The sequence below is a fragment of the Ranitomeya imitator genome, chromosome 5 (genome assembly GCF_032444005.1).
Source record: "Ranitomeya imitator isolate aRanImi1 chromosome 5, aRanImi1.pri, whole genome shotgun sequence".
Classification (NCBI taxonomy): Eukaryota; Metazoa; Chordata; class Amphibia; order Anura; family Dendrobatidae; genus Ranitomeya; species Ranitomeya imitator.
In genome coordinates this window covers 189,102,189-189,115,776 of record NC_091286.1, presented here as the reverse complement: position 1 = coordinate 189,115,776, position 13,588 = coordinate 189,102,189, and the positions used below count along the sequence as shown (strand labels likewise).

The window sequence follows — 13,588 nt, the reverse complement described above, 5'->3', positions numbered from 1 at the left end:
TGGGCAATATACTACGTGGCTGTGCAATATACTACGTCACTAGGCAATATACTACGTAACTGGGCAATATACTACGTGGCTGCGCAATATCCTACATGGTTGGGCAATATACTATGTGACTGGGCAATATACTATGTGACTGCGCAATATACTATGTCACTGGGCAATATACTACGTGGCTGGGCAATATACTACGTTGCTGGGCAATATACTACGTGGTTGGGCAATATACTATGTGGCTGGGCAATATACTACGTGGGCTGTGCAATATACTACGTGGACATGCATATTCTAGAATACCCGATGCGTTAGAATCAGGCCACCATCTAGTATATACATCTTATCCTGAAAGGTATCCCACAGCGTCTCTCATTGACCCCGGTCAACATCACACACGGTCATCAGACCGTCCACTCCAGAGGCATCTCACAGGCCTCCTTGCTCTGGTTCAGAATAGCCAGCACTCGCTCCATGTGCCAAACACACCTCCATTACATAGGTGTAACCACACCCAGGTACCTATCACATGGCTAGTCAGGTGATTATGACATCACCAAAGGTCCTCAAACACACAATCATGTACAGGCTTCATCTAGGGTATTCAGACACATCCCTTTGGGTGGGTTTGTAGGTGACTGGACCCACCCATCTCTCCAATCACCTGGAAGCCTTCCCAATGCAAAACAAATCTCTCAGCAGTAAATCTGCTGGAGTAAAACATGTCCGGGCTTCCATCACAGGGCCACCCACCTTTGCGATAAATACCGCCCATTAATCACATGACTAGTTGCTATGCCACTATCTATATATATAATTGCCTAAGGGTTTTTCCGTCTGTCTGTCTTTCTGTCTGTCTGTCCTGGAAATCCCGCGTCTCTGATTGAGAGACCGGCACAGCATCGACGTAGAAATCCCGCGTCTCTGATTGGTCGAGGCCGCCAGGCCTCGACCAATCAGCAACGGGCACAGCGACGATGATGTCATAAAGGACGTAGACATCTCACGTTTCTGATTCAGCGACGGGCACAGTATCGACGTAGATGTCATAATGGTTGCCATGGCGACAATGATGTCATAAAGGTTGCCTCGACCAATCAGCGACGGGCACAGTGTGCTGCGAATTCTGGAATCATCATTGTCCATATACTACGGGGACATGCATAATCTAGAATACCCGATGCGTTAGAATCGGGCCACAATCTAGTATATATATATATAAATATATATATATATATATATATATATATATATATATATATATATATATATATATATATATATATATATATATATATATATATATATATATATATATATAAAGCTGAATGTGTGTGTGTGTGTGTGTGTGTATGTGTGTATGTCCGGGATTGGCATCTGCACCGTCGCAACTACAGCCACAAAATTTTGCACAGTCACACGTCTGGACCCCGAGAGCGTCATAGGCTATGTTGTGAGGCAAAATTTTAACCCCGCGCGTTCCAATTCACCAAACAATTTTGCCCCTATCTACATAATGGGGAAAAAAGTGAAAGGAAAAGTGTTGGAGGCGTCGCAGCTACAGCTACAAAATTTTGCACAGTCACACGTCTGGACCCTGAGAGCGTCATAGGTTACATTGTGAGGTGAAATTTTAACCCCGTGCTTTCCAATTCACCAAACAATTTTGCCCCTATCTACATAATGGGGAAAATGTGAAAGGAAAAGTGTTGGAGGCGTCGCAGCTACAGCCACAAAATTTTGCACAGTCACACGTCTGGACCCCGAGAGCGTCATAGGCTATGTTGTGAGGCAAAATTTTAACCCTGCGCGTTCCAATTCACCAAACAATTTTGCTCCTATCTACATAATGGGGAAAAAAGTGAAAGGAAAAGTGTTGGAGGCGTCGCAGCTACAGCCACAAAATTTTGCACAGTCAAACGTCTGGACCCCGAGAGCATCATAGGCTATGTTGTGAGGTGAAATTTTAACCCCACGCTTTCCAATTCACCAAACAATTTTGCTCCTATCTACATAATGCGAAAAAATGAAAGAAAAAGTGTAGGAGGCAAATTGACAGCTGCCAGATGTGAACAAGGGGGACTTAAAGAATGAGAGCGATGGCGCCAAAGAGTATATACCGTACAGTTGCTAAGGTGGGGCCCCGACATGAGATACTCACCACACACGGGGATATAAACAAACACACAAAATGCGCCACACACTACCACATGCTTGAACACATATTACCCTCAGCACACATTTCACCACAAATACACCAACCTCGCCACATAAAAGTCGAAACACAAAAGTCGCCACTCAAAACTCGCCATGCGCAGAACTCGCCACATGCAAAAACTAGGCTCTTGCAAAACTCACCACAAGTGCAAGACTCACCTCATGGAAAACTCGCCACACGCAAAACTTGCACACGCGGAAAAATTGCCACATGCACAAAAGTTGCAACACATGCAAAAGTTGCCTCACACAAAACTTGCACATACTGAAAAGGCACCACACATAAAACTCGCCACGCGCAAAACTCGCCATGCACAAAACTTGCTGCACACAACTTGCTACACTAACCTGTCACATGCAATTTGACACACAAAAAGTTGCTACACGCATGTTGCCACACAAAACTCATCTCACAAAAGTCGCTACATGCATGTCGCCACATGCAACTCAACACAAACAACTTGACACACGAAACTCGCCCTAAAACACACACAAGTCTGGTATTATCCTTCAAAAATAAAAATCTGATTAATAAGCAGACTGTCATGATTCCAATGGCAGGGAATCACAAAAGGACAAGCACAAACGAGCTCTAGGGTGATGGAACCTGAGCTGACCGCGACCCTAAACCTGAACACACAAATAACAATAGCCGGGGAACGTGCCTACGTTGATCCTAGACGTCTCGCACCAGCCGAAGATCTAACTTCCCTTATTAGAAGAAACACAGACCTCTCTTGCCTCCAGAGAAATACCCCACAGAAATAGCAGCCCCCAACATATAATGACGGTGAAATGAGAGGAAGGCACATACACAGCATGAAAACAGATTCAGCAAAATGAGGCCCGCTAAAACTAGATAGCAGAGGATACAAAAGTAAACTGAGCGGTCAGCAAAAAACCCTTCAAAAAACCATCCTGTAATTACTTGAACTCATGTTCCAACTCATGGAACATGAGGGGCAATTACAGCCCACTAGAGCAACCAGCAGCAAAGAAACAATTATATGCAAGCTGGACAAGACAAAAATAAAGCAAAACGTGGAACAAGAAAATCAAAAACTTAGCTAGTCCTGAAGATTACTGAAGCCAGAAGCTGAGGTAACAAAACACTCTGATAACCTTGATAGCCGGCGGGGAAATGACAAGAAAGCCCGGTAAAATAGGAAACTCCCAAATCCTAATAGAACAGGTGGACACCAGAGACAGCAGAACACAAATCACCCAGTACCATCAGTAACCACCAGAGGGAGCCAAAAAACAGAACTCACAACAGCAGACAAACTACAACAAATGTACCATATAGGAAATACGGCAGCTGTCAGTCACATGACCTGTCTATTATGTGTATGTGTGAGCTAATATATACTGCCAGGGGGAGGGCTTCCTGTTGGCTGGGGATTTATCAGGCTGCCAATTTAGCTTACAAATACTGAGGTAAAAATACTGAGCAAATAACGTGTGAACGAGGTCTAATACAGGAGGAGATGACACAGGTATATACTATGTACAGGGGAGATGACACACAGATATTTACTATATACAGGAGAGATGACACACAGGTATATACTATATAGAGGAGGAGATGACATACAGGTGCATACTATATACAGGAGGAGATGACATACAGGTATATACTATATACAGGAGGAGATGACACACAGGTATATGCTATATATAGAAGATGACATACAGGTATATACTATATACAGGAGGAGATGACACACAGATATATACTATATACAGGGGAGATGACACACAGGTATATACTATATACAGGAGGAGATGACATACAGGTATATACTATATATAGGAGGAGATGACATACAGGTATATACTATATACAGGGGAGATGACACACAGCAGGTATATACTATATACAGGGGAGATGACATACAGGCATATACTATATACAGGAGATGACATACAAGTGTATACTATATATAAGGGAGATGACACACAGGTATATACTGAGGTGAAAATGAGAGGTGTGAGGTGAAAATGAAAAGGTGTGAGTGCAAAATGAGAGGAGTGAGGGAAAATAGTGGAGTGATCAGAAAATGACAGATGTGAGGTCGAAATGACAAGTGTTAGGGGGGAATGAGAGGCGTGAGGGAGAAAATGAGAGGTGTGAGGGAGAAAATGAGAGATGTGAGGCGGAAAATGAGAGGCATGATGGGAAAATAAGAGAAGTGAGGTGCTATAACTAACCACAGATATTTACTATGCCCAGGCAACGCAGGGCTCTTCAGCTAGTGTATATATATATATATATATATATATATATATATATATATATATATATATATATATATATATATATATATATATATATATATATATATATATATATATATATATGTCGCATTTGAAGAACCCCAACATGTGGTAACAGCAGAAACTCCCCTTTTGGAAACTGGACTCCTCAAGGAATTCATCAAAGGGTGTAGTGAGTATTTTGAACTCATATGTGCCTTACAGAATTTAATAACATTGAGTCGTGGATATATATTTTTGTACTTGCTGCAAATTTGTCAGGTACACAAGGGTTAATAGGTGAAAAGAGACCCCATAATTTAGTGCACAATTTCTCCATATGGTGCTGCCCAATATGTTATCACAAAAAAATTACTGTTAGACCACATGTCATGGCTAAGAAGGAAGGAGCGCTATTTGGCTTTTGGAGGACAGATTTGATAGAATAGTTTGCGGGCGACACTTGCAGAGCTCCAAAGGTTCCAGAACAGCAGAAAAACCCCAAAAGAGTCCCAATTGTAGAAACAGCATCTCTCAATGAATTCATCTACGGCTGCAGTGACTATTTTGTAACATCCAAGCCAGACTTTCTTTCTGGAGAATTGCAAATTTGTCAATCCAAAGTGACTTCATATGCCTCATAAGTGAGTGGTTCCATCCAGGGTTTTGTCTGAATCGCGGTTTTGGGGAATTTACACAAAAACCCTGATGTTAGCATTCAGCGGAGAGCGCAAAATAAATGTGAGTTGAGTATTATTGCGTTTTTGGAGGTAGAATGAACAAATAGACAGCACTACAAGAATAGTACAAGAATAGTTCTTTATTTTACGCCGGTCTGTGACTGTAGCTAGGTTTTGGGAGTGTGATAATTCCCCTTCTTCTCCTACTTTGGTTTAACCCCATCCTCCACTCTGCGATGCATTGTTTGTGTGAGCATGTTTGTATGACTGGTATTTTTCATTATCCCTGTTCGTATTACACCATCCAGGCTAACAAGGTAATACTGTATACTACCACTCCCCTCTTCCCTCGGTAGGGAAAGGATACATACTGAGAGCAGATTCAGGAACTAAGGCAAGATACGTGGCCCTGGCGTCTTCACCATCAGAAGTAATCCTGGGAATAGGGTGAGCTAGGGCGCCCCTAGCGTTAGGGACAGGGAAGGAGCCCTTGGGTCCCGGAAAACCCGGCATCAGAGTCATGACAACTATTATAATATTCACTGCTAAAAAAAATAAATAAAAGGGAACACTTGAACAACATAATGCAACTCCAATACAAATCATACTTCTGTGACATCAACCTGTCCAGTTATGAAACAACACAGATTGGAAATCAATTTCTCTTGCTGTTGTGCAAATTGAACAGACAACAGGTAAAAATAATAGGCAATTAGCAAGACAACCCCAATAAAGGATTGGTTCTGCAGGAGCTGACCACAGACCATTTCTCTGTTCTCATTCTTTTTGGCTGTTTTTTTTTGGTCACTTTTGCATTTAGTCATTGCTCTCACCCCTAGAGGTTCTGTACCGTAGCATGAGGTAGTGTCTACAAACTACAGTATTTGCTCAGGTAGTGCAGCTCATCCAGGATGGTACATTAATGTGAGCTGTGGCAAGAAAGGTAGCTATATCGGTCAGCACAGTGTCTAGAGCATGGAGCAAATACCAGGAGACAAGCCAGTACACCAGAAGACGTGGAGAAGGCCGTAGGAGGGTAACTACCCAGCAGCAGGACCGCTACCTTCTCCTTTGTGCAAGGAGGAACAGTGCCATAGCCATGCAAAATTACCTCCAGCAGACCACCAACATCCATGTGTTTGCTCAAACTGTCAGAAACAGACTCCATGAGGGTGGTGTATGAGGGCCCATCTGTTATGGACCTGGTGGTTAGGAGCATCCGGAACGACCTGATGATTAAACTCACACAGGACAAGCTCTGGGAAGTGGGAGCTCTGCTGACCGCAACCCCTAATCCTATCACACAACTAGAAATAGCCGTGGAGCGTACCTAACACGACCTAGACGCCTCTTCACAGCCTAAGAGCTAACTAGCCCTAGAGATAGAAAATAAAGCCTACCTTGCCTCAGAGAAATTCCCCAAAAGAAAAGGCAGCCCCCCACATATACTGACTGTGAGTTAAGATGAAAGTCACAAACACAGAAATGAAACAGGTTTCAGCAAAGGGAGGCCAGACTTACTAAACAGACTGAGGATAGGAAAGGTATCTTTGCGGTCAGCACAAAAAACTACAAAAAACCACGCAGAGTGTGCAAAAAGACCTCCGCACCGACGGTGCGGAGGTGCCACTCTGCATCCCAGAGCTTCCAGCTAGCAAGGCAAAATCATGATAGCCAACTGGACAAGGAAACAATGAACAAATAATAACTAGCAGGGACTTAGCTTCTGCTGGAGTAGACAGGTCACCAGAAAGATCCAAGAGAGAACTGAACCAGTACAAGAACATTGACAGCTGGCATGGAGTAACAATCTGAGTGGAGTTAAATAGAACAGCCAGCCAAAGAATAAACTACGTCACCTGTGGAAGGAACCTCAGAAGCAGCAGCTCCACTCACAGCCACCAGAGGGAGTCTATGGACAGAACTCGCAGAAGTACCATTCATGACCACAGGAGGGAGTTCGAAAACAGAATTCACAACACCCATCATCAACAAGTGGGTATTGTGCTTAGATCACAACACTGTGTAGAGTATTGGCATTTGCCAGAGAACACCAAGACTGGCAGATTTAACAATGGCGCCTTGTGCGCTTACCGGAGGAGAGCAGGTTCACACTGAGCACATGTGACACACGTGACAGATTCTGGAGATGCTATGCAGAACATTCTGCTGCCTGCAACACCCTCCAGCATGACCGGTTTGGCAGTGAGTCAATGATGGTGTGGTGAGGCATTTCTTTGAAGGGCCGAGGAGCCCTCTAAGTGCTAGCCGGAGGTAACCTGACTGCCATTAAGTACCGGAATGAGATCCTCAGACCTATTGTGAGACTATATGCAGGTGCAGTGGGCCCTGGATTCCTTCTGATGCATGACAATGCTAGGCCTCATGTGGCTGAAGTGTGTCAGAAGTTCCTGCATGATGAAGGCATTGATGCTATGGACTGGACTGCCCATTCCGCAGACCTAAATTCAATCGAGCACATCTGAGACATCAGCTCTCATTCCATCAACCCATGTCACGTTGCACCACGAATGGTCTAGAAGTTGACTAATGCTTTAATCCATGTCAGGGAGGAAATCACACAGGAGAACATCCGCCGCCACATCAGGAGCATGCCCAGGCATGGTATGGTGGTCAAACATGCAGATGGGGGCCACAAATAGTACTGTGCATCATTTCCCTATCTTGAGGCATTTCCACTGAAGTTGGTCAAGCCTGTAATTTGATTTTCCACTTTGATTTTGAATATAATTCCAAATCTAGACCTCGTTGGGATATTAATTTTGATTACTATTAATCATTTCTATATTTATTGTCCTCAATGTGTTCCACTATGTAATGAATAAAGATTTGAAACTGGAATCTGAATTCAGTGACAAATAGGATGCTGCATTTTAGTGTTCCCCTTATTTTTTGACCAGTATATATATATATATATATATATATATATATATATATATATATATATATATACACACACACACACACACACACAGTATATATACACACACATATATGTGATTCTGTATTTGTGTTTTATTCTGATTTCAAATTGATCTTAACCCCTTCCTGACATGCATTCCCGCAAAGAGAAGTATTTGTACAGTGTTGCCATCGAGCGAACTCACAATGAGCACCACAGCAATCGGATGCGGGTGTCAGCTCTGTGTGAGAGCTGGAACCCTGCAACAATGCCCACGATTGGTGCCAGCACCGATCGCGGACGTTTAACCCCTCTGATGCTGCTGTTAATAGTGACAACAACACATTGAGGAGCATCGCAGAGGAAGTAAACTCCGTTCTCTGCTTCCATCGGCACAACGCGATATGATCGCGTTGTCTCGATGGTCTCCATGGTGACCCCTGGCAGTAGTATGGCCATGGGGTCCTTCAAGGAAAGTGCTCAGTGAGAGTCTGCTAAGAGCAGGAGCTGACACGCCTTCTATCGTGCCTGTCAGACGCTGCTCTGATGCCCTGCAGTACTCCCCTGCCTGTCAGATGCTGCTTTGATGCCCTGCAGTACAGAAGCATTGCAGAGTAGCTTATCAGCGATCTGTCACTACACAGTGATCCTATCCTCGGACAATGTAAAAAAGTTTTAAAAAAAAGTTATTACAAAGTGAAAAATATATAAAAATAAATCCCCAAATGAAGAACAAAAAAAAAGAAAAAAAAGTGTATTCCAATAAAAATACATTTATGAAAAAAAAAGTACACATATTTGGTATTGCAGTGTACAGAACGACCTGATCTATAAAACTGTCCCACTATTTAACCCTTTCAGTGAACACTAATGAACACTAAACAAGGCTTTATCATCAAAATGCCGAACAAAAAATGCACTAAAAAGAGATAAAAAAGATGGTAATGTTGAAAACGTCATCTTGTCCCACAAGAAACAAGCCACCACAAAGCTCCATCAACGGCAAAAATAAAAAGTTATAGCTCTGAGGATAAAGCAATGCAAAAATAATAATTTTTCTATAAAATAGCTTTTACTGTGCAAAAGCACCAAAACATAAAAAAATTATATAAATGTGGTATCGCCGTAATCGTACTGACCTGAAGAATAAAGCTGCCACATCAATTTTACCACATGCGGAACAGTATAAAATAAAACAAAAAACAATTCCTGAATTGCTGGTTTCTGTTCATTTTACCTCCCAAAATCAGAATAAAAAGCGATCAAAAAACGTTTTGTGCCCGAAAATGGTACCAATAAAAACGTCAACTTGACCAGCAAAAAAAAAAGCTGCCACATGACTCTGTCGGCTGAAATATGAAAAAATTATAGCTGTCTGAATATAGGGATGCAAAAGCGTCTTTTAGAGTGTGACAGCTGCCAAACATAAAAACACAATATAAATCTAGTATCGTTGTAATCGCACCGACCCGAAGAATAAAGTCGCCTAATCACTTATACTACACGAGGAACGGCGTAAAAAATAAATAAAACCAATTCTTCACCTGCTGTTGATTTGTTAATTCTGCCTCCCAAAGGTCTCAGTAAGGTTCTGCTTACATTTATCCTGCACTCTACGCTGAACACTTACACTAGGGTTTCCTTGTAAATTTCTGAATACAGATGGGACCCACGAGGGAAGATTCCCTATAATGAGGCAGACGGAGACACTGTGGACGCCATAGTACCTGTGATTTGGCGTTGTCCATCTTTTTAGGCGAGCATAAAAGCGATGTCGATCACAGTTTTGTGCACTTCTGAAAAGAAGGACAACGTTGAACAGAGGTCAGACGGAATCCAGAGTAACTCTGCTGCCTCATTATAGTGAATAGATTCCTCAAGGGTTTCATCTGTCACGTCACTCGGAGATTTAGATGGAAACCCCAAAGTGTTCAGCCTAGAGCACCAGATAAATGAAATCCTATGTTATGTAAAATGTTCCCAATAAGAGCTTTAACTCAAAATCCACAAAAAAGCATATCCCCACTCAGGTCCGTCATCTGTCAATAGAAATATAGGGGACGTCCACGTTACTGGTAGTACAAAGGCTCTGGAAAAACTAAATGGCACCTTGCCCCTCAAAAGAAATTCAGCAAATTGTGCGCTCCCAAATCAAAATGCCCCCCTCCCTTCTGAGCCCCATTCTATCTAAACCACAATTAGTGTCAACATGTTTGCTATTTCTGTAGTCATGAGAGCCTGCCTAATTGACGGGTGTGTGTGTCCAGAAGCATGAGCTGGGAATAATGTAGTGGTCACTTCAACATACTGGTCACTACAATGGCAGTTTGCAATTTTCACTCAGCAACATCCACTGCTGCTTGCTGCTGGATAACACTCCGTTCCTTCCGAGTCTCGCGGTGCAGCTAAGCAGTGCTGTTGTTCTGGCACCTCTGAAACTCTGCCAATGTGATATGGCACCCTCAAACCAGTGCAGCAAAATCTGCACTGTAGTATGGTGCTCCTTCCCCTATGAGCTCTGTACTGTGACACAGATGTAGTTTTTGACCACATATGGAGCTTTTGAACTCAGCATAAATTGCACAACAAATTTTGGTTGCATTTTCTGCTTTTACCCTAGTGAAAATACAAAATTTGGGGTAAAAAAAAACATTTTTTTTTCGGGGAAAACTAAGATTTTTGTTTCTATTTTCATGGCTCAAACTAATTTCTGTGAAGAACCTGTCATTTCAAGGTGCTCGCCTCACATCTAGATAAGTTCCGTGAGGGTTTAGTTTCCAAAATAGTGTCACTTGTGGGGCGTTTCCACTGTTTAGGAAAATCAGGGACTCTCCAAACACGACATGGTGTCTGCTAATTATTCCAGAAATTTTTACTTTCGAAAAGTGAAATGGAGTTCTTTCCATTCTGAGCCCTGCCATGCACCCAAACAGTAGTTTTCCCCCACACATGGGTTATCGGCATGCTTATGAAAATGCAAAATTTGGAGAGAAAAACACATTTTTGTGGGAAAAATTATTTTTACGGCTTAATGTTATAAACTTCTGTGAAGCACTTCAAGGTGTTCAATACACATCTTGATAAGTTCTCTGAGGGGTCTAGTTTCCAAAATGGTGTCACTTGTGAGGAGTTTCCACTGTATAGGCACATCAGGGGCTCTCCAAACATGACATGTTGTTCGCTAATTATGCCAGCAAATTTTACATTCAAAAAGTCATACGGCACTCCTTCCCTTCCAAGCCCTGCGGTGCCTCCAAACAGTGGTTTCCCCCCAAATAAGGGGTATCGGCATGCTCAGCAGATATTGAACAACAAACCATATGGTCCATATTCTCCTGTTATCCTTGTAAAAGTAAAAAAAATGGGCCTAAAGGAAAATTTTTGTGAAAAAAACCCAAAATGTAAATTTTTTTCTTCCACGGTCTATGAATTCCTTTAAAGCACCTGAAGGGTTAATAAACTTCTTGAATGTGGTTTTGAGTACCTTGAGGGGTGTAGTTTTTGAAATGGCATAAATTTGGTGTATTTTCTGTCATATAGGCCCCCTCAAAGTCATTTCAAATGTGATGTGGTCCCTAAAATGGTTTTGAAAATTTTGTTGGATAAAATGAGAAATCACTGGCCATGTTTTAACCCTTATAACTTCCTAACAAAAAAAATTTTTTTACACATAAACTTAAGTTATATCTAAGAAATGTTACCGCTACCATGAAGTACAATATGCCACGAAAAAACTCAGAATCAGTGGGATCCATTGAGGCATTCCTGAGTTTTAACCTCAATATGACAGTGGTCAGATTTGAAAACATTGGCTTGGTCAGAAAGATGAAAACAGGCTTCAGAGTGAAAGGGTTAAAGGAAAAATTTAAATAAATTGTTAATAGTAAAAACAGTAAATATGAAAATCAAATGACAAGAAGAAGAAAGAACCTGTGCATCTTGATGAAGATCTCCTACCTCCTCTCTGGTGTCTATAGCTGAACCGGGTGTAGTAGCTGCAGTGCTTACTGTGGTGCTAGGTGCCGTGCCTGATGAAGTCACTGAATCGATTTCTCCTGCAACATCATTAATTTCCTGAGCAATAAGAGCCAAATCTTGGCTAATCCTTAAAAAAAGGAAAATATATATTAATAATAAATATATTGCACCCTAAAAAAGTATTTGTAGTGGGATCGAAAATATAATGGTTACTCATTTGAGTTTCAGAATTTAGCTCACTAAATGTAAAACCAAATGACATTAACTACACCTAGTGACCCCATAAAGACTCTTGCATTTGGAGGTGAGCGGCGTGGATATTTTATCTACAGGAGCTCAGGAAATGAATACTGCCATTGCGTTTTCATAACTTTTTGTTATGATACTCACCATGCTACAGAAATGAAGTGCTAACTTTATTCTGTGGGTCAGCACCATTACAGCAATAGCAAATATACAATGTATCATTACTTTTGGCCCTTAAGCAAGTACACCATTTGAAATATTCTGTCACGCTCACGCCCTGACTGGTGGGCGTGAGCTCGGGGGTTTTGTGGCCCCACTGTGCCACAAACCAGACTACTCTGGAAGGGGCGTGACTATGGCAGCTTCCTGAGTCTTCACTGGAGCCTCTGATGGTGAGGTCAGGCTTGTGCAGCAGGCAGCTGCCAGGTGCTACTCCAGGGTGGTGTCTGGCTGTGGCTGCTGATCCCACTTGGGAGACAGGAACACCCGGATTGGTGCGGGCATTAGGCAGGACTGGCAGACGAGCACGGCTGGAACACAGACGAGTAGACTGGCACGGCAGAGACAGGGCAGGCAGAGACAAGGCAGGAGACTGGACTGGCTAGGACAGCAGGAACACAGGACTGGAAGGCAGGGCAGGAACGGCAGGACTGGCAGGAACACAGGATTGGGAGGCACTGCAGAGAACACAGGACTGGAAGGCAGGGCAGGAACGGCAGGACTGGCAGGAACACAGGATACACAGGACGGGTTGATGTGATGTATGAATCAGGCTGCACTCTGATGACACCCGAGTGCAGTCCTATTGTGAGTGTGATGAAGGAACAGGTAGGGACCTGTACACACAGAAGATGCAGGTACGGAAACGAGCCAGAAGGAAAGGAGAATGAAGGAACAGGTAGGGACCTGTACACACAGGAGGACCAAGTAACAAGTAGAAGATGGAACTAAGAGAAGAGAAGGAGAAGGCAGAGCCAAGGACGGAGCCGCAAGAGGCGGAGCCAAGAGCGGAGACGCTGGAGGCGGAGCCAAGAGGGGAGACGCTGGAGGCGGAGCCAAGAGCGGAGACGGAGCAAAGTGCAGAAACACAAGAGGCAGAGTCAGATAGTACCGCAAAGAGCGGAGCCAGATAGAACCGCAAGGAGCGGAGCCACAGAGCAAAGCCAGAGAGTGCAAAGCAAGATCTGAGTGCAGAGCAGCAAGAGTAAGCAGACAGAAAACACAAGGAAAGGAAGCAGGGAAGAAAGCCACAGACAAGGAGACCGAGGAAAGACAAAGTACAGACAAGGCA

At 43.0% G+C, this 13,588-nt stretch overlaps 1 protein-coding gene across 8 annotated transcripts in view; it reads right to left on the bottom strand.

The window, feature by feature from the left end:
- CEP170 (centrosomal protein 170) overlaps positions 1 to 13,588 on the bottom strand; it is a 303,057-nt gene that overhangs the window by 39,421 nt on the left and 250,048 nt on the right. For 4 of the 8 annotated variants that reach the window (XM_069769419.1, XM_069769420.1, XM_069769421.1 and 1 more), the window contains exon 13: positions 12,004 to 12,178. In XM_069769419.1, the coding sequence (XP_069625520.1) occupies positions 12,004 to 12,178 (175 nt within the window). The remainder of the gene's footprint in view (positions 1 to 12,003; positions 12,179 to 13,588) is intronic. The other 4 variants (XM_069769426.1, XM_069769422.1, XM_069769423.1 and 1 more) reach the window with 2 other exon arrangements.